This window comes from Rhamphochromis longiceps, linkage group LG13 (assembly GCF_057381845.1).
Source record: "Rhamphochromis longiceps isolate RC_006_pf linkage group LG13, R_longiceps_female_GT1.1, whole genome shotgun sequence".
Classification (NCBI taxonomy): Eukaryota; Metazoa; Chordata; class Actinopteri; order Cichliformes; family Cichlidae; genus Rhamphochromis; species Rhamphochromis longiceps.
The window spans coordinates 39,426,076-39,447,825 of record NC_140569.1 but is presented as its reverse complement, the minus strand read 5'-3'; the positions used below and the strand labels follow the sequence as shown (position 1 = coordinate 39,447,825).

Genomic DNA, 21,750 nt, shown 5'->3' with positions numbered 1-21,750 from the left:
AAGAGAATTCCCTCTGTAAATAAAAAGGTTTGTAGTTCATAAAGAAAGACTCCAGGTGAGGGCTACGTCACTTTCCTCAGAGTGTGACTGCACACTAGCCTTTACTGATTTAGAAGCAGATTCCACCACCTCTTGTTTTTCCTGAGAGCTCCACGCTTTAGTCCACTGGGAAAAAAACCCTGAAGTCTGGCATCCGAAGAGCAGAGGCAGAGGAGTTTTTTACAAGTTCACTCATTTTATTTGCCAGTGATCGGATGTTCACCAGGTGTATAGATGGGAGTGAGGCGTGCTGACATAGTTTGATGAGTCATCGTCAATGAAAACCAGGGGAAAAAAAATATAGACATGACTGTCCAATGTTTAAGAGTTCATCTCTGCAAAAGTGACAGGAGGATAGCAGCAAAAACACTGAGTACACTCACAGAAATCAGCAACGCTGATTTTTTTTTCCCTGGGGTGGCTGTAGCTGAGGAGGTGGAGCACATCATTGGCTGATGAAGTTGGTGGTTCCCTCAGTCTGCATTGCCAAATATTGTTGTGCATTGCCAAGTTGCTCTCTGAAGCATCCATCGGAGTATGAATGTGTGTGAATGTTGGTTAGAGAAAACAGTGTAGAAATAAGAAGCATATATCCCTGTACCCTTCAGAATTTATCCTGATCCTTCTATCAGTACTCATATCATCATTAAACACAAGTAAGCCAGTTCAACAGACAGGCATACGTGCCCATGCCATGTCATTCCCTCCACCAGTGAAAGAGTATGTTTTACCCTATGGGGTCATTAACTATTCCTTTCCTTTGCCATACTTCTTGTTTGCGGTCATTTTATCATGGTGGAGTGATGTGGTAGATGCTAAATGGACAGATTCTTATGCAGTACTTTTCTATTCTCTCAGAGCACTCAAAGCACTTTATCAGCAATATGATATGAACTGGATCGTGTCTATTGAACAAAAGGATGTCGTATTGTTTGATAGAAATGAAAGTTATCAAATATCAAAGTGAACAAATGACGTGGCAGGATTGTTTAACACTATGCAATATATTCAGTACTGGAATTTATATTCAATATTAATTGTAGCTAGGCTCAAAATGTTAATGCTAGCTTGTTAGCATTATGATTTCAAAAATCATTGCCTTCTGTTTTTGTTTACATTTTGCAATGTCCCAAATTTGTTTGTAGAGGTGCAATTCAAGTCAGTTTCAATGTTGTTTCCTTAGCAGTCAGTGATAATACATCTTTTTGGATTTATGTTGTGGTTTCTCTAATTATCAAAGTAACTATCAAATATAACCTGAAATTCAACAAAAAATGTTACTTCATGGTTTATGTGTCTTGTGATGTACTGTCAAATCCTGCACATAAAATATCTGGTGTGTGGGAATATCTGAGTTATGAGGAACATTACTGTGAAAGTGGTTTATGGCACACTGCCATAACCTTAAACCAAAGCAGCAATATTACATAGCCCATGTAAATTTAAATTTCATTCATTAAACGTTTTGCTTCCTCATCTCACTTCCTCTCTGTCCTGTTTTCCTCTAGGATAATGTCATGCTGGAGAAGGCCTGCATGGCAGTAGAGGAAGCAGCTAAGGGTGGAGGTGTCTACCCCGAGGTTCTGTTTGAGGTGGCTCACCAGTGGTACTGGTTGTATGAGCAGTCAGTAGGTGGAGGATCAAGCCAACAACGGGAAACATCCGGCCGATGTGGGGCAAACGGCGGTTCGGGCAGGAGGCCCCCAGAGTCTAACTGTGGTGTTCTTGACAGTGGAGTCAACATGGAGTCTCCAGGGGTAGCAACAGTCACAGCTTCCGTCACTGCAGCCGCTGTCGTACCAGTTATCTCTGTAGGGTCCACCATTTACCAATCCCACGCTATGCCTGGCCAGGCTATGGCTCACCCCCACACCCCGGGCCTCCACCCATACACCACTATCCAGGCCCATCTCCCTACCGTCTGCACGCCCCAATTCCTAGGGCACCCTCTGCAGCATGTCCCCCGGCCCACCGTCTTCCCTGTGTCTGGGGCTGCATATCCACAGGTCAGAGCACAAGTACATTTTGGATCATTTTAGATAGTTTTGACTCAACTATGTTTTTCATTGTCTTTAAAGTCTTTTAAGATAAGAGATAAGATAACTCTTTATTGTCATTGCACAGTCATACATAGTACAGTAGTACAATGAAATTGGAAAAACTGTCCTACGTCGGCACTACATATAACACAACACGACACGATATGACACATCACAACGTAACAAACAACACAACACAGTATATTAACTTAGTATAAAAAAGAAGAATAAGTGTATGTGTATTGCACACTGTTATTATTGCACATTAATTATTATTGCACCTTGTTATAAGTATAAATATTATTGTTATCGTTTTAAACATTGTTACCTCCCCCTAAAAAGTCCAGGGAGGTATCCAGTCAGGTCAGCTATTTACATTGATCATTATATTATATTACATTATATTCTTCTCTAAAAATATTTTATTGCAAGCGGTTAAATTCAAAGGGAACACCCCATAAAGTAAGAAAACGCAAAATAATGGCAAGCTGAAAGACATTGCTACACTTGAACTGAAAAACAAAAACCAGGATGAGAACAAATTGACACACTGAAGAAATATAGCAGATAGACAGACATACACATACATACTTTTTTCAGGAGTGTTTCCTGGTACTGTTCCAGAAATATCAAATATGGTTTGTTTTGACCCCTATATTTTTTTTCTCCTCCCCTTTTGTGAGTGTGGACGCTTCATCTCTTTGCTCTTTAATGCTTTGCTTCTTTTATTGATTTTATTGATTTTTATGCTGATTTTTTCCCTTTTTTCCTTATGAGCTTACCTGCGATAGCTTCTGGACACTCATAGATCATTAGGACTAAAGTGTTCTTAACAGAAACAGCAACATTTTTATAGTTACCTTATCCTCAGCGCTCCGTGTGTCTGTGGCCTAGACACAGCTGAAGCCTGATTACAGCGTCTGGGCACCGAGCAGCCTCAATAGCCTGGAAAGGGGCTAACCGCTAGGCTAACTAGCAACAAGATGCCTTCCCTCTCCACAGATGACTACCACAGCCTCCTGCAGAAGATTGCAGTACTGGAGACAAAAATTCATCGCTTAGAAGTAAACGTGGAGGTAAATGGACTGTGTGGAAATGAAACAACCTTGCCTTTGATTCAAAACAATGGCGATGAGTAAGCTAGTACACAGCTAAGGAGCACAGATAACATGACCAAGAAAGTAGACTCTGTGCATTATTATAAATCCTCAAGTGATAATCCCCCCTTGGACTGTCTTGGTGCAAAACCAAGACATAAATCATGTCTCCTGGAATGGGGAGGACGTACCACAGGCAGGGCACAGCGAGCTGAAATCTCTGAAACCGACTGGCTTTCACTTCCTACGAGACAGAGAAGCTCTTCTACCCTTGTATACGGGAGGAAACAGGACTGGACAACCGTGAATAGGAAGAATAACAACAAACCTCCAAAACAACTGAATGTGAAACTGCAGAACAGATTTGCTCCACTATCAAAGGACCCTGGATCTATATCGGACAACCATCCATCTAAAAGCAGCGAAGTAAGGTCTGAAAATCTGTTGAATAGCAAAAGACCACAGGGAAAGCTAAAGGCTAGGCCTGAAACTCTGATTGTGGGTGACTCTGCCGTAAAGGATGTACAAAGGATGTGCGGTAAGAACACTAAAGTCCTCTGCTTTCCTAAGGATATGGTCAACAACCTGAAGGAGAGAATTCTTCAAATTGCAGATGAATATCCAACTGTGACAAACATTGTTCTGCATACAGGGTCAAACGATGTGTCCAAACAACAGTCGGAGGTTCTGAAACGGGACTTTACTGGATTATTAAATACTGTAAACTCTCTGAATGCAGCTGTATTCATCAGTGGACCTGTACCGCCGGTCAGAGGAGGAGACGAGAGATTCAGCAGGTTGTTTACACTGAATAAATGGCTTATATCAGCATGTGCTGACCACTCAGTGCATTTTATCGACAACTTTAATATTTTTTGGGAACGCAGGCATCTGTTTAAAGCAAATGGATTTAATTTTAACAAGTCAGGGGTGAAACTGTTCACCTCCAACTTGTTTTATTCCATACGTCATCCATCTGTGCTTGGTGCCAAGGCTGAGATAAACGAGGAGTTATCTCATAAAGAGGAACAAACAGTACTCCAAGAACAGACAAAGCCCAGCAGAAACCTTGAGGAGGAGCTCCATTTGCCCCCACCCGGGAAGAGCCTCAGAAAGGAGAGACATCTAAGGCATCTGAGGAAGAGCCTCAGAAAGGAGAGACATCTAAGGCAAGAAGAGGGGTCCCTATTTGCCTCCAACTCTCTCAACAACACCAACGACCAGGACAAGGGACCACGACCTTCCCCAGTCCCCCAAACCCCTGACAGGCCATCACCCTCCTCCCCCTCCCTTTCTCCCTCCTCCCCACACCTGAAATTCACTGAGGAGATGATGGAGCGGGTCAATGCTGGGCTCAGATCTACCCCCGTCCCAATCCCTTTTTGTCCCCCATAAACCCCCCACCAGAGCAGCCAAAGGTTCGCCATCGAGCCCCACACTCAACAGAGCAATCGAAGTCACATTGCCCAGCCTCGCCCCCCTTAGTTCCTCTTCATGCCCTGTCTCCACAGTCTGATGTGTGATGTGTGAAGGGTCCGGGCTGTGAGGATTATGGCAGTGATGACTTTTCCCAGGAGAAGCTGGGACCCTGTTTACTAGAAGGTTTTAAAATTTCTGTACTTTTAGGTGACAGGAGACATGTGGCCTGGTCAAAACACAGAGAGCTGCACTCTAAAAGATCTTTAAACATAGTAAACATACCTTGTGTGCCACAGACTGCTCCCAAACACGAGGGGACAAGTAATACCTCTAAAACACTTAAGTTGGCTTTATTAAACATTAGATCTTTAGCTGGGAAAACATTTTTAATTAATGATTTAATCACTGAGCACAGCCTTGATTTTATGTTTTTAACTGAAACTTGGTTGGACCAAAGTAACAGTGTAGCTGTTCTCATCGAGACGACCCCTCCTAACTACAGTTTTATCAGTGAGGCCAGGGTGAGCAGGAGAGGAGGAGGGGTTGCTGTCTTATTTAATGAATCATTTCAATGTAAGCAGCTATCTCCTGGAAGTTTTCAGTCTTTTGAATATGTGGCTTTACAGCTGAAGGCCCCATCCAAAGTTGTGTTTCTTAATGTTTACAGGCCTCCCAAATACTGCACAGACTTTTTTTAATGACCTCAGTGAACTGCTGTCTGTGATCTGTGTTGATTTTGACTGTGTAATTATTGTTGGGGATTTTAACATCCATGTGGACAACCCTCAGGACAAAGGGACTAAAGACCTGAGTAACACTCTGGGCAACTTTGGGCTGACTCAGCATGTAACAGAGGCCACACATAATAGAGGACACACTCTTGACCTACTGATCTCCAAAGGCCTGAGCATTTCAAAGGTTACTGTGTCTGATGTGGGCCTGTCTGATCATTACTGTGTTTTCTTTGAAAGTAAAATCTCAGCCCACACAAATATATCAACAGCAGTGATCACAAAACGGTGTATAACTGAACACAGTAGTGCAATTTTTAACCAGGTCTTCCCATTAACACCTCACCTGTCCAGAGGGTCAGTCAATGAGCTCGTCAATAGCTTCAATGCTAACATGTTAAATGTAATGGACACTATTGCTCCCATTAAGGTGAAGGTTATCTCTGGAAGGAAAAGGTCTCCATGGAGAAACTCCACACTGGTGAAAAATGAAAAAAGAGAGTGTAGGAAAGCTGAGCGCAGATGGAGAAAAACAAACCTCCAGGTTCATTATGACATTTATAAAGAGAAACTTCACAATTATAATTTACAACTGAGGAATGCAAGGAGGTCCTACTTCTCTGACATCATCACTAAAAACAGCCATAATGCTCGGGTCTTATTTTCTACAGTCGACAGGCTAACAAACCCTCCTGTGTCAGTGGCAGCTGAACTTCATTCGACCATGGCCTGCAATGACTTTGCCAAATTCTTCACAGAAAAAATCCAAAAAATTAAACAAGCAATTGGTACATCAACAGCAGATCCAGGATATGTACTGTGTCCACCAAAAAACTGTTTAAACACCATGAAACAGTTTCAACCTATTAACAGCAAAGACCTGGAGGACATCTTAGGTAAACTGAACTCCTCCTCCTGCTGTTTAGATGTCCTGCCAACAAGTTTTTTCAAAAAGGTCTCAAAGACTTTAGAGTCAGACCTGTTACAGATCGTCAACTTTTCTTTATTATCAGGTGTGTTTCCAGAATCACTAAAAACTGCTGTAATCAAACCTATACTGAAAAAGGACAATCTTGACAAGACACAAATGAACAACTACAGGCCGATCTCAAATCTCCCATTTTTAAGTAAGATCATTGAAAAAGCAGTTTCTCAACAGCTCAGTTACTTCTTAAAACAGAATAATTGCTACGATGCCTTCCAGTCAGGTTTTAGACAGAACCACAGCACTGAAACCGCTCTGACCAAAGTGTTTAATGACATATGTCTGAATACAGACAGTGGAAAAATGTCAGTCCTAGTTTTACTGGATCTCAGTGCAGCATTTGATACAGTTGACCACAACATATTACTCAAACGACTGGAGAACTGGACAGGTCTTTCAGGAACTGTACTAAACTGGTTCAAAACATACTTAGAAAACAGGAAATACTTTGTATCAATAGGTAACTTCACATCTGAGCAGACAAGTATCACATGTGGAGTTCCCCAAGGTTCCATCTTGGGACCCCTTCTGTTTAACATCTACATGCTCCCACTGGCACAGATTATAAACAACAACAAAATAAACTATCACAGCTATGCAGATGACACACAAATATATATCACAATGTCACCAGGAGACCGAGGCCCTGTACAGGCTCTTGGTAAATGCATTGAGGAAATCAATGACTGGTTGTGCCACAATTTTCTCCAGCTAAACAAAAACAAAACTGAGGTAATAGTCTTTGGCGCCAAAGAAAAACGATTACAGGTCACCAGAGAACTTCAATCTATACATCTAAAAACCACAAACCAGGCGAGAAATTTGGGTGTAGTGATGGATGCAGACCTAAACTTAGAAAAACACATTAAGACAATAACAAAATCAGCTTACTATCACCTCAAGAATATTTCAAGGATAAAAGATCTGATGTCTCAACAGGACCTGGAAAAACTAGTCCATGCATTCATCTTTAGTAGGCTTGATTACTGTAACAGCATCTTTACAGGTCTACCTAAAAAATCAGTCAGACAACTACAGCTCATTCAGAACTCTGCTGCTCGAGTCCTCACTAAGACCAAAAAAGTGGACCACATCAGTCCAGCTCTGAGGTCTTTACACTGGCTGCCTGTCCGTCAGAGGATAGACTTTAAAGTCCTGATGCTGGCCTATAAAGCTCTGAATGGTTTAGGACCAAAATACATCAATGACCTCCTGACCCAGTATGAACCTTCCAGATCCCTCAGGTCATCTGGATCCGGTCTTTTATCAGTTCCCAGAGTCAGAACCAGACACGGAGAAGCTGCATTCAGCTTCTATGCTCCTTATATCTGGAACAAACTCCCAGAAAGCCTCAGATCAGCTGAAACACTCAGTTTATTTAAATCCAGGTTGAAGACTCACCTGTTCTCAGCTGCATTTGAATAAAGCACCAAATCCACACTTTTAAGCTTAAATTTCAAAACTTACATTTAACTACTGATTTTATCTACTGTTCTGATTTTATCTGTTTTGATTTTATATACTGTTTTGTTTGTTTGTTTGTTTGTTTGTTTGTTTGTTTGTTTGTTAATTAGTTAGTTTATTTGCTTGTTTTAATCAATTTTAAATCATGCTTTTTATTTGTTCTTGTTTCTAATGTCTCTGTAAAGCACTTTGAATCACCTTGTTGTTGAATTGTGCTATACAAATAAACTTGCCTTGCCTTGCATTGCCTATATATTTAATGTAAGGCAAATTAAATTACATGACAATGACAAACAAACGCGCGCGCACACACACACAAAGAAAAAAGAAGCACAACGCGAATGATCTCATAGCCAGTAACTTTTTGGATTGCGCGTTGTTAGTTTTTTCTTTTATTGCTTACTTTGTTAAGTTGTTTGGCTCCTTGGTAAAGAGATGAGGGCTACTTCAATACTTTTGCACATTACTTTACATGCGAGATCTTCAAACTTGCCTAACAGTTTCATAATTATAGATACTGACGGCTTTTATAGCAACTGGAAAAGCTTGTACAGCTCCTCAGGATCCTAATGTCAGACAAAGAGACGGTTCTTATATCCAGTGCTGTTTATGAATAAGTGTGTGTGCGTATCACAAATGTTTTCACAACTATTAGTAGTAGTATTGGTTTTTTTTTCATATGTGCATCTCATTAATTCCTAGTTTTTATTGTCTTGTACAGCACAGTGACTACATTTTGTGAAAATTTCTCTATAGACTGTTCATAATAATATGCAAATAAACTTGCATGTTTGCTTAACTGCTTCAGGGAATGCACCCAGCATTCATTGGTGCCCAGTATCCATTCTCAGTGGCCACTGGCCCCCAGCCATCAATGGCAGCCACGGCTGTCGCCTTCCCTGGTGTTCCTGTACCGTCCATGACTCAAATTGCTGTCCACCCCTACCACACTGAGGCTGGTCTGCCACTCAGCACCACTGTAGCAGGTCGGGACTACTTTGTGTTTAAGATCGGCAGTTGCTAATTCTTCTGAATTAAAACTTTTTTTTGCTGGTAATTGTTACATTGTTACATGGACGAGTTTGCATACAGTTGAGGTCAGAAGTTTACATACACTCATCAGAAGCATGAATGTCAAGGTTAATTTGGGACTTTTAATAATTTCTTTGAACCGCTCTTTTTTAGCTTGTCCGTGTGGACAGTTACAAATTCAGTCAGAGGGCCTCTTTCTTGGTTCCCCCTGTCTTGGTCCATGGCAATGTCTTCTTCTAGACCTTGGTGAAGCAACTGAATAACGTGTTTGAACTGATTATCTTAGAATCTGCAGTTGTTTAGAAATAGCTCCAAAGGACTTTCAAAGTTCCTTATTCTCTTTCTTAGTTTAACTGAGTTCTTTGGACTGTTCAGACTGATCCTTTTTATGGTAGAAAGTACCCGTTGTAGTGAACTGCAATCGCAGAACCTTCAGCACCACGTATTAAACAACTTGACTATATGTATGTATTTGAGCATAAATGTATATTTTTGACCATATGTGAATTGGAGAAAACCTAAAATAAACGTAAACCTTTGGGGGTTTTTAAAGCCACTGAAGGTACAGTGGGGCAAAAAAGTATTTAGTCAGCCACCGATTGTGCAAGTTCCCCCACTTAAAATGATGACAGAGGTCAGTAATTTGCACCAGAGGTACACTTCAACTGTGAGAGACAGAATGTGAAAAAAAAATCCATGAATCCACATGGTAGGATTTGTAAAGAATTTATTGGTAAATCAGGGTGGAAAATAAGTATTTGGTCAATAACAAAAATACAACTCAATACTTTGTAACATAACCTTTGTTGGCAATAACAGAGGTCAAACGTTTACTATAGGTCTTTACCAGGTTTGCACACACAGTAGCTGGTATTTTGGCCCATTCCTCCATGCAGATCTTCTCGAGAGCAGTGATGTTTTGGGGCTGTCGCCGAGCAACACGGACTTTCAACTCCCGCCACAGATTTTCTATGGGGTTGAGGTCTGGAGACTGGCTAGGCCACTCCAGGACTTTCAAATGCTTCTTACGGAGCCACTCCTTTGTTGCCCGGGCGGTGTGTTTTGGATCATTGTCATGTTGGAAGACCCAGCCTCGTTTCATCTTCAAAGTTCTCACTGATGGAAGGAGGTTTTGGCTCAAAATCTCACGATACATGGCCCCATTCATTCTGTCCTTAACACGGATCAGTCGTCCTGTCCCCTTGGCAGAAAAACAGCCCCATAGCATGATGTTTCCACCCCCATGCTTCACAGTAGGTATGGTGTTCTTGGGATGCAACTCAGTATTCTTCTTCCTCCAAACACGACGAGTTGAGTTTATACCAAAACGTTCTACTTTGGTTTCATCTGACCACATGACATTCTCCCAATCCTCTGCTGTATCATCCATGTGCTCTCTGGCAAACTTCAGACGGGCCTGGACATGCACTGGCTTCAGCAGCGGAACACGTCTGGCACTGCGGGATTTGATTCCCTGCCGTTGTAGTGTGTTACTGATGGTGACCTTTGTTACTTTGGTCCCAGCTCTCTGCAGGTCATTCACCAGGTCCCCCCGTGTGGTTCTGGGATCTTTACTCACCGTTCTCATGATCATTTTGACCCCACGGGATGAGATCTTGCGTGGAGCCCCAGATCGAGGGAGATTATCAGTGGTCTTGTATGTCTTCCATTTTCTGATGATTGCTCCCACAGTTGATTTTTTCACACCAAGCTGCTTGCCTATTGTAGATTCACTCTTCCCAGTCTGGTGCAGGTCTACAATACTTTTCCTGGTGTCCTTCGAAAGCTCTTTGGTCTTGGCCATGGCGGAGTTTGGAGTCTGACTGTTTGAGGCTGTGGACAGGTGTCTTTTATACAGATGATGAGTTCAAACAGGTGCCATTCATACAGGTAACGAGTGGGGGACAGAAAAGCTTCTTACAGAAGACGTTACAGGTCTGTGAGAGCCAGAGATTTTCCTTGTTTGAGGTGACCAAATACTTATTTTCCACCCTGATTTACGAATAAATTCTTTACAAATCCTACCATGTGGATTCATGGATTTATTTTTTTTTTCACATTCTGTCTCTCACAGTTGAAGTGTACCTCTGGTGCAAATTACTGACCTCTGTCATCATTTTAGGTGGGGGAACTTGCACAATCGGTGGCTGACTAAATACTTTTTTGCCCCACTGTACATTCATGCCCTTGATTAGTGAATGTAAACTTGTCATTGCTAACCAATGTACTGTGTCTGTTGTAATGTTGTAGTTGGTGGTGTTCACCCTGGCCCCACCATCCAGGCCATCCAGGGAGCATCTCTGCCCTCTCTATCCTCTCAGCCTGCCTCCTTGGTCAGCAGTCCTTTCCCAGCAGAAGATGAGCAGCACAGCCAGCCCATTAGCCAACAAGGCCTGCACTACTTGCATTCTGCTTATAGAGTTGGTGAGTAGTTTATGTTCTCTGATTATATGTTAGTCTAAGTAGTCTGCATTATTAACCAATATGTATTCCTTGTCTTCTGTAAAGGCATGTTGGCATTAGAGATGTTGGGCAGAAGGGCTCACAATGACCATCCCAACAACTTCTCCAGGAGCCCTCCTTATACTGAGGACGTCAAATGGTTGCTGGGACTTGCTGCCAGGCTAGGTGAGACTTTACCAAATAAAGGGACATCTCTGGCTGCACTGACCTGGACACATATTTGCATTCTGTTTGAAATCGGGGAAGTAAGATAATAAAAGAAATACTTGCTACAGAAGCCAATTTTGAAAAAAAAATATACAAAAAAGGAAAGCCTTCAATTATATAGTAATGTTCTAGGTCTTAAGCCATCCATTATTTCTTTGCATTTTGCTGGGAAATGGCAAATAGATGCAACAATGTATTGAAACATTTGGAAAAATAAATGGAAATGAAGTATATGAGAACAGAGATTGTAAAATTATGACCATCTTTATTTTTCAACATAGCCTGAACTCTCTGTGGCGGATGGATGGGAATGATGATCCCATAAGGGATAAGGAAATAAAGAATAGAAAGAGTACAGTTTACATTTAATAAGCAACCAACTTGAATAAAAGTGCCACAGGTGCATAATGGGGGCCTTATACTGTAAGAGAGTGCAAAAATGTTACATATGCAATAATGGGGGGAAAAGACAAAAGTAAAAATGAAGTAAGACTGACACTGTGCAAGAGAGTAGTGCAAACTGTATTACTAAACTATATGAAAAAGAAGAAAGGGTAAAACCGATAACTATGTGTGGACTCTTCTGCCACAGAAAAACAGTTAGTGTACAGTTTTATAGAGAGTGGCAGGAATTTCCTGAAGCGTTCTTTATGGCAGGAAGTGTGAATCGGACTGAGGGAGAAGGAGCTCTGCTGCCTCGACATGTGGAGTGGATTTTGGTGTGATGGGTTCTCCATGATGGAGAGCAGTAAGCTCAGTGACCTCCTGTCCCTCACTGACCAATGATGCTTTCAGCTCTGCGGATTAGTTTGTTCATCCTGCCGGTATCTCTGGCACTGATGCTGTAACCATCCATCCATTCACTCCCGCTTATCCTTTTCAGGGTCGCGGGGGGCGCTGGAGCCTATCCCAGCTGTCATAGGGCGAGAGGCGGGGTACACCCTGGACAGGTCGCCAGTCTGTCGCAGGGCTAACACACAGGGACAGACAACCATTCACACTCACATTCACTCGCACTTTCACACCTAGAGGCAATTTGGATTATCCAATTAACCTATCCCCACAAGCTGCATGTCTTTGGACGGTGGGAGGAAGCCGGAGTACCCGGAGGGAACCCACGCAAACACGGGGAGAACATGCAAACTCCACACAGAAAGACCCCGGCCTGATGGTGGAATTGAACTCAGGACCTTCTTGCTGTGCGGCAACAGTGCTAACCACCGTGCCACCGTGCTGCCCTGCCCTGCTGTAACCATGAAGACAAATAAACAGGCTTCACTCCAATCCACAGCTTCCTCTTCCTGACGTAGCAAAAGGATCAAATTAAATAATGAAGGGTCCTTTTAAAAAGGAAATAATGAAGCGTCACATGTCATTCAGTTTCAGACAGTTAGTCCTCTTCTTTTGTGTATGTTTCCTTTTTAGCTATTTTAATTGATGCTGGCTTAGCTATAAGCTTTCCTCTTTAGACTGCTTCAAGAGCATTTCAAGAGATAACGGGATTAACCGCTCCATGGTCATTTTCAGTTAAATTGTAATCTGTCTCGTTTTTTTTAATCTCTTCGACAGTTGATTTATTATTTGAAATTTTATAGATGATCTGTGTGTTGGCTGAAGTTTAATGCAAATCTGATTGAGACAGCGGTAGGAGTCAACTCAGGCAGCAATCCCTGGATCAGTTGACTCCTACCTCCATCTTAATCACTGTTACTCCTACCTGTCTAGATGGCTCAAGGCAGATTTTCTCTCACTCTTTCCATCCTGCCAGGAGTCAACTATGTGTACCAGTTCTGTGTTGGAGCAGCAAAAGGCGTCCTCAGTCCATTTGTCCTGCAGGAGTTAATCATGGAGGCCTTGCAAAGGCTGAACCCTGCCCACATCCATGCCCATCTTCGAACACCTGCTTTCCAACAACTTGTCCAGCGCTGCCAGCAAGCCTATCTGCAGGTACATCATATTCACCATAATACAGCGGTCCCTCGTTTATCGCGGGTGTTACGTTCTAAAAATAACCCACGATAAGTGAAATCCGCGAAGTAGCCAACTTTATTTTTTACAATTTACAACAGATGTTTTAAGGCTGTAAAACCCGTCACTACACACTTTATACACTTTTCTTACACAGGCATGAACATTTTCACACTTTTCTCTCTTGTTTAAACTCTAAAAGTTCAAACCTTCGTAGAAAAATAAGTCCAGTATTATAGGATGAAACCAGACACCCCCAGCTGCCGCTGACGGTGCCATATGTTTCATCGACATTGTTGCGTTTGTTGGGGAGAAAACTTACAAACATACAGTACAGCACTTCAGACTCACACTGCTAGCGAAGATTTGTGTAAATTTGACAATCTCGCGATATAGCGAGGGACCACTGTATTCATAATGGGGTTGATGACAAAGAGTAATGCAGGTTGGGCTGCAGGACTGATTCCCACAAGTATCTCATATTTATAGGTAATTAAAATCTTTTACAGCCAAAAATGTAATTCAGTCAAATAAAGTAAAACAAAGTTTTTCAGTAAGGAGAGTAAAAAGTATCAGACAAGGGAAAGCACGATAGAGCTGTTGCAAAAAGCCAGGTTCGGCCAATATTTGTCTACATGTGTTCGCAGACCCAAGTGACTGTCGTGGAAATTTTAACGAACAAGTCTGCAGACACGGTTACTATAATCAACACTGTTTATTATCACGCACACAAGAGAGAGTACATCCAGCAAGATGCTGTCATGCAGTCTCTGAGACGGAAGTGGAGCTCCCACTCCTTTATGCGTTCACAAAAAGGGAGGAAGTAACAAACTGATCATACCACCTCACGCGGCTCGCTATGAAACCTAACAAACACTCCACTACAACGAGTACGCTGTTTCATGCCCTTGGTATTATCAGCGCCTGCAAAAGAGAGTTGTTTTCTTCAGCTGTTGAGGTTGACATGAGTTGAGCTAGTTCTAGATTGCTGAGTGGAAGTTTCCATTACGCTGCCACAACTGAGCATAAGCACTGCAGCACTTTAAATGAGAAAAAAATTAATTTTCTATTACATGACCGATTGGGAATCTGTTGTGATAACCTGAATCTGATAATACCCTGACTCGATTGCCGATTTTGATTTTCTTTTTACATATTTTCTGTATTTTTTTTCCGGCCACTTCATAGTGACTGACATATCCTCCCAGCAGCTAATTGTCAGATGTTGTGGAGGCTGCACCGAGCAATTATGTAGATTTACAGCTCCAGTTCCAAAAGTTTGTGATGCTGTGTGAAATACCAGTTCAAACAGAACGCAATGACTTGTTAATCTCATAAAGCCATAATTTATTAACAGTAGAGCATCAAAAACATATCAAATGTTTAAACTGAGAAAATCTTCATGTCATCAAATTTAAAATGAACTGGGCAACTAGCTGAAAAGAAAGCTGAAAAGAAACCGCTATATGAACATTTTGAAACTAATTGAGGTTGAATGGCAACAGGTCAGTAACATGTCTCATCTTAAACATTTGAGATGTTCTTTTTGTTCGATTCTGAATAATATATGGGTTTATAAGATTAGAATTTCATTCTTTTTTAAATTTACATTTTTGTTTTTTTGGACTTAGGTTGTAAATCATTTAAGCACATCTGTAAGTTGGTTGAATTTTACAGTGGCCTAGCTTTGTAGAAACACTGTTGTAAACTAGAAAAATTTGCATTTCCTGCGAAAATGCTGTGTGGATGCCTTAACGCTGAAGATGTCTGCTGAAAAAAGCTGAAAAAGTTGAAAAGTTGCAAAAAGTTGTATGGCGGTGAAGAAACTGAAAATTCTGCTGAAAACAGGTGAAGAAGCAGAAATTTTTGATGAAAACAGGTGAAAAGCCAAAAATTCTATCGAAAGGGGTAAAGACGGAGAAATTTTTGCTGAAAAGTGGTAAAAAAAAAAACGCTGCCCTGAGCAGGATTCGAACCTGGCCCACCTGGGCCCTATTTCAGGAAGCCGGTTTAGAAAACTCAGAGTGAAAAACGATACTCAGGGTTGAGTAACCCCGAACTGTCCAACTCGGAATATTCGGTTTCAGAAAGGCTGATAACAATTAGTTCAATCAACGCGGAGTTGCTTTAACCCCAAGTTAAGCGCGCGCACGAGGATACATAAAGCCCTGATTAGTGGAGCACAGATTAAGCGAGTCACCATGGAGACGGAGGGAAAGAAGGTGCGGTCAATGTATTTTACAGCGCTTGAGGCCGAAATTCTGATGGCAGCATATGCCGATAACATGCAAATTCCGCGGAAAAAAGGTAACACAGCCTCAGCTGCAAAAGAAAGGGAGCATGCATGGCAAAACATAGCCGACAGAGTCAATGCGTGAGTGTTAATTTAAACATTGATCTAGGGATTTCCACCCATTTAACACGTTATTTTATTATATTTTATTTTATTTTTTATTTCATACATTTTATTTTGTGATGTGATGTGAGCGCAGGTGCAACCCAACAGGCCCCAAACGTTCCTGGCAGCAAGTAAAAATGAAATATAAAAATATAGTCCAAACAGGTAAGGTGTAATTGTATTATGAGCCATAGTGCTTGGTCTGTTTGTCCGATGTAAATCAATTGCAGTTAGAGGCTACATTAATTTCCCCTCTGTAAGCACTTATTGAAATTAGAAATGCTACAGGGAACTATGTACCTGTACATTAATGCTGTGGAAAGACTTCCTGTTCACATAGTCTCCTTCATTTACTGAAGGAGCAATGATTGGAATGTGAGTGCCATCTATACAGCCAATCACGCCTGGGAACCGTGAGAATAAATGTAAAATTTAAGTAGTAGTTCAAATATCACCACATCATGAATTAAGTTTCGTTCATCCTGATACCTGCAATTTTGTGGCATCCCTCTTTGATAAATCTTGTGGGTCTATGACCGGGGAACACCACAAACGAGTACAGGAGACGTTTCAGTGCAACTGTAACATTCCTGACTGCCCGACAGACGGTAGCCTTGGAAACGTGCTCAGCGTCACCAATATTATACAGAAAGCTCCCGTTTGCAAAAAACCGAAGTGCAATACAAATAATATGTACAGAACTGAGAGAATGTCCGCGATGTGTCACATGAGCAATATTAGGCCTGAGGATGTTATTCAAATGAATTATAGATTGTGCTGAAAAACGGTAACGTTCACACAGGAGATCATCAGGAAATGATAAAATGTCCGAACGCGCTCTAATCACTCTCCCGGCGGAGAGCTCTGCGGAGAATTTGGGCTTCAACATCTACTGGCTCTTCAAGGGAGGGGCACGCCATGTCTGACACTTCCTACAGTCAGGTTTCTGACAAAGAGGCGGAGAATGTCAGGGTTAGTTGAAGTAAACCTGCTAGGGGGCAGGTTAGCTTCACGGAGTGTGTCGTCATAGTAACTCACTCAGAATTAATCTAAACTCGCTTTGTGAAACCGAAAACCCAGAGTTTTCGTTAACTCAGGGTATACTTACTCAGAGTTTGCACTAAACCGGCTTCCTGAAATAGGGCCCTGGTCTCAAGGCAGCCACTCATCTCACTGCGCCAAACTCATTCTCACACAGAATAGGTGGAGAGACTGACAATTTTGCTGAAATGAGCAGAAGCTGCTGAGAATTGTGCTGATAAGAGGTGAAAAGGCTGAAAATTTTGCAGAAAAGAGGTGAATCAGCAGAATTTCTGCTGAAAAGAGTTTTTTTTCTGAAAAAAGCTGAGATTTGTGCTGAAAAGAAGTGAAAATTCTGAAAATTTTCAGTTTTTTTCTGAAAACAGCAGAAAAAACTGAAAAAACTGAAACTTTTGCTGAAAAGGGGTGAAAAAGCTGAAATTTGTGTTGAAAAGAGTTAAATAAGTTGAATTGGTAACTGAAAGAAATGTTGCCATAAGCGGGATTTGAACCCCGGCCTCCCAGTCTGAGAACGGCTGCTCATCTCACTGAGCTAAAACACAGCTCAGCCCAGCAAGGAAAATCAGTGACGCCATTGATAATATGGCAGAAATGGGCAAAAAAGATTGTATAAAAAATTCAATATCTCAAAAAGTATAGAAGTTATGAGCACCAAAAGTCATAGTAATAATTAGCAGAAAGAGCAGAATTTTTCGAAGTTTGAACGGTGCAAATAGCATGAACACTGAGAGAGTAGTTAAGCAGCAAAAAACGTACGGAAGCAACCAGAATAATAAAGAATAAAGAGAAACAGGAACTCATAAGGGCATCCACACAATTATAGTCCAGCATGTGTTATGTGTGAGTAGCTCCACTTAAATAGGAAGGTTCAGGCTACATTGTCCAGTGTCACCTCCTTTTCTCTCTGCAGCATATTCACCACCGGCTCATCCACCTGACACCTGCTGACTACGATGACTTTGTCAACATGATCCGCAGCGCAAGAGGTGCTTTCTGTCTGACTCCTGTGGGTATGATGCAGTTTAATGATGTGCTGCAGAACCTGAAAAGGGGCAAACAGACCAAGGAACTATGGCAGCGTATATCCCTGGAGATGGCAACCTTCTCTCCGTGAGCAGCACACTCGGGGAGACAAAATCTGCTCAGCGTCAGCCTGGGCCAAGAAGTCCCATCCAGCCTCCAGCATAGCTACTGCCACTGCACTGAGCTGACCACACTTACGTGTGATTTTGTTAGGGCCATTGCTTCCTGCTCCGAGGACTCAGTGAAGCGCACATAGGCAGTGCAATCGACTCCCATTCCCCAATTCACAGACTTACTTTCGTTTTTTGTGTTTGTCCACCAGAGCGTTGTGAAGTAGCCTGGTCACTTACCTGCTCTTCCTGGCTGATCTTTTATCATTGTTTATCGTTATGTAAATGTGGAATTCCGGTGTACTCCTTCCTTTCTTCATTTCTCCTCAACTTAAGACTGACAGGGATCTCTCCTCCTCATCCTCACTTCATTTTCACTGTTTTGTATTCTGTTTTTAGTTTTGTTTTAAAGGAAACCACTGCGTGAGTTATTTTTTATGCTGCAACATTCCTGTGTAGTGTTAGATGCTTCACTCACCAGAGTCTTGTCACCATGGATATGAATCATTACAGTGTGGGACAAAACAATGATTTGTGAGAAAAAGAAAAAAAGTTTAATATGAAGCATTTTATTGTCCCTATTGGTGAGGATTTTTCAGTATTTTGTTTAATCTTTTTTTGATACTTTGTAATAGGCTATGACACGTAAGCAAATAGGAATGGGACGAGAGTGAGGGAATGCTGAAGGTGCTTTTTCTGTTGTGTGGGATACATTTGTACATTTTAGCCTGCCTGAGAAGTGACATGAACAGCTCCAGACCAAAACCAGAGGCCACCTCACCACTGCTTAGGCAAACAATGTCTGCAAGGCCTTCTCGAGCTACACTGTCCAACAGTCAAAACACCTTATCAGTCCCATTTGGGCTAAGTTGTTTGTTTGTTTTAAAATAATTTTCCAATATAGAATCCCCAGATTTCCAGCAGCTGTCAGAACGTTTAATAGATCTTTTATATAAATATAAAAATGCTTTAAGGCAAACTAGATTTGCTTAATCTAATTTACAATGCTGTCTAAACACAGCTACTAAACAGACTCCTGACTAAAACGCAATAAAAAGAATTTAGAATAGCATGACCATAAATATTAAAATCACGCATCCAGCCCTTCTTCACCGCATCTAAAGCACTGACTAGTTTAAATGCACAGAATACAGCAGTGTGGATGGAGATGGCAGACCTATTGGAAGCAGCATTGTCCATTTGACTGATCCACATCCTTTTTCGTCCAAAGTTTTCCATATTGTAAAAGCCAAACATACCGTGTAAACACTCCTTTATAAGCCTTTCGTTTGTCCAGTGATATGGAGTGCATTTGCCTTGTTCTGATGCACCAAACAGAACTAAAACCACTGTTTGGATGATTGAAGTGTAAAAGAAAAACTTTCTGGCCGCACTCAGAAAAACCCAAATAAGCCACACAAAACTGAAATGTCTGCTTTATTATTCATGTGCCTGTTTTTGAAGGCTAGGAATTTGGTTCAGCAAATGTACATTTTTAGTGCAAACCATACACAGTGGACAAGTCCCAGACATTGCTGTCTCACCTTTCAACCACATTTGTTTTCTCTGCAGATTACACTGACATCTATTATAGTGTAATCAGTACCAGTCACCATATCAGCTTAGCGTTTTATGTTGTCCGAGGTCCTGAATTATATGCTGCTCATGCTTTGTATACACTGTCACACATGTACAGTGTAGCTAATCATCTAAAACCCAAATGTTCTGAGACTATTACTTTGGCACCACGTTCTCTTAATTAGACATGGCTTTGGCTTTGCTCTGGAAAGTGCTATCTTCTTTGTTTTCAGTTTTCTGGTCCACTTAAGCCCCAACACTCTTCAAGACAGTTACCAGACACAAATGACACAGTGTGTTTGAGTGGCCCTCTTCTTCGATGTGGTTAGCTCATAGCCCATGGTGCTGTTACTTCAAGACATGTTGACACAGTCCAGGCAGCTGCTGTGGTTCTGAAACTGGCTCATTGGTTCTGGACCTCACAGGTGAAGGTGACGTAGTAGAAAATGTACTGTGATATTTTTGTATTTCTCAAAAGTGTAGTTCGATTGAAAAGTTGTATATGTGCTGATTGCAAAAGGTTCTAATTGAGAGTGCAAAGACAAAAAATAAAAGCAATAGTAAAAGTGTAGAGTTTACTTTAATAAAGATCATTGAAAACACTAAATTGCTTTGACTGATTTGTGGGTTTGAGTAGGGATTTATTTGTTTTGGCCAAACCAACGTGTTTCTGTGCAATATCTCACCCATGGCCACAAGAGTTAGCAGTTATCAACTGATAAATTAGTAAGACTCAGATTGTTCAATCCTTTTCCTGACAATACCCACTGTCATATATACTATACAGCAGTCCCTCGTTTACGTTACGTTCTAAAAATAACCCGCGATAGGTGAAATCAGCAAAGTAGCCAACTTTATTTATCTAAAATTATTATTATAGATGTTTTAGGCCTGTAAAACCCCTCACTACACACTTGTTATGTGTCTGCAGGCTGCATGTTTTCTTTCCCTCCCCTTTTGTTTGCCATTCCCTTAGGTCGCAGACTGCAGGCTGATGTCAATCTGGGGACGTCCAATTAATTAGAGGAGGGAGGCCCTGATTGGACAAACCAGGAGTGAAGCCCTTGATAAGGAGACTCACCTGTGGTGGGCGCAGCTCTCTTCCCTCCTTGAATTGTTTGACACATGTGTGACGGTTTCCTGCTGTCTTTCTTTTGTTTGATGATTGTGGTGGGAGTAAAGTGGACTAGGTGAGTTTGGGGACCCCATACACTTACTCACGTAGAGTCTTTGTGTTAGAAACACTAGGTAAGTAGGTTGGTGCCACCCATGAAATTTGGAGCTTGTTTTAAGTTGAGGTTTGGGTCTATCTCTCCTGTTTGTTGCTTTTCTAGGATAGTAGCTCAGCTAAGTTTTGGTTTTGTCTTTTTGGTGTTTTTTTTTTTGGCACAACCTAACTGTCCCTATTTCCCCCACATTTGTTGTTTGAGTCTGGGTTGTTTATTTTGTGAGAGCGCTGCCATTAAACCTTTTTTCATAACACCTGTACTGAGTTTCCGGAGTTGTTGTGTTATCCCCTCCTGCCCTCGGGGAGACGTAACACACTTTTCTCAGACAGAAATGAACATTTTCACTTTTCTCTCTTGTTGGGGAGAAAACTTACAAACATACAGTACAGCACTTCAGAGTCACACTGCTAGTGAAGATTTGTGTAAATTTGACAAGCTGAACGCATTCTGTACTGTACAGGAGACACAGCACGAGATTGGCTGTAAACCATTGTCAGTAAATCAGGACCCAGAACACAAAGCATTGTTTTAAAAAAAAAAATTTGCACAAAAAAATTCTGCGAAACGGCGAGGCCACGAAAGCTGAAACGCGATGTAGTGAGGGACCACTGTATTGCCAAAATTCCCACAGAAATCCAAATCATCAAATTCAAGTGTTCCAATTGCTTCCATGACCACAGGTATGTAAAATCAAACACCTAGGTATGCAGACTGCTTTATTTGTGAGAGAATGGCTCACTCTCAGGAGCTCAGTGAATGCCACCTGTGGAATAAGTTCAGTCGTGAAATTTCCGAGAAGCTTCTTTAGTTCATCATTTCTCTTCTCTGATGAGAGGTGAAACATCTTCAAGCAACTTAAAGAAGTCCAGACACTTTTCTTTCCAAGCTCCTTAGACTACGATGACCTGAATGACTGAGAACACAGAT

At 41.5% G+C, this 21,750-nt stretch overlaps 1 protein-coding gene across 2 annotated transcripts in view; it reads left to right on the top strand.

Annotated features, from left to right (window-relative positions):
• Positions 1–21,049, top strand: part of zswim8 (zinc finger, SWIM-type containing 8) — a 73,179-nt gene extending 52,130 nt beyond the window's left edge. The window contains exons 21-26 of one of the 2 annotated variants that reach the window (XM_085427244.1): positions 1,548–2,045; positions 8,583–8,760; positions 11,057–11,230; positions 11,315–11,434; positions 13,245–13,423; positions 17,794–21,049. In XM_085427244.1, the coding sequence (XP_085283370.1) occupies positions 1,548–2,045; positions 8,583–8,760; positions 11,057–11,230; positions 11,315–11,434; positions 13,245–13,423; positions 17,794–17,997 (1,353 nt within the window). In that variant the 3' untranslated portion in view covers positions 17,998–21,049. Of the gene's footprint in view, positions 1–1,547; positions 2,046–8,582; positions 8,761–11,056; positions 11,231–11,314; positions 11,435–12,359; positions 13,205–13,244; positions 13,424–17,793 lie in introns of those variants that run through there. The other variant, XM_085427245.1, reaches the window with a different exon arrangement.
• Positions 21,050–21,750: the final 701 nt, after the last annotated feature.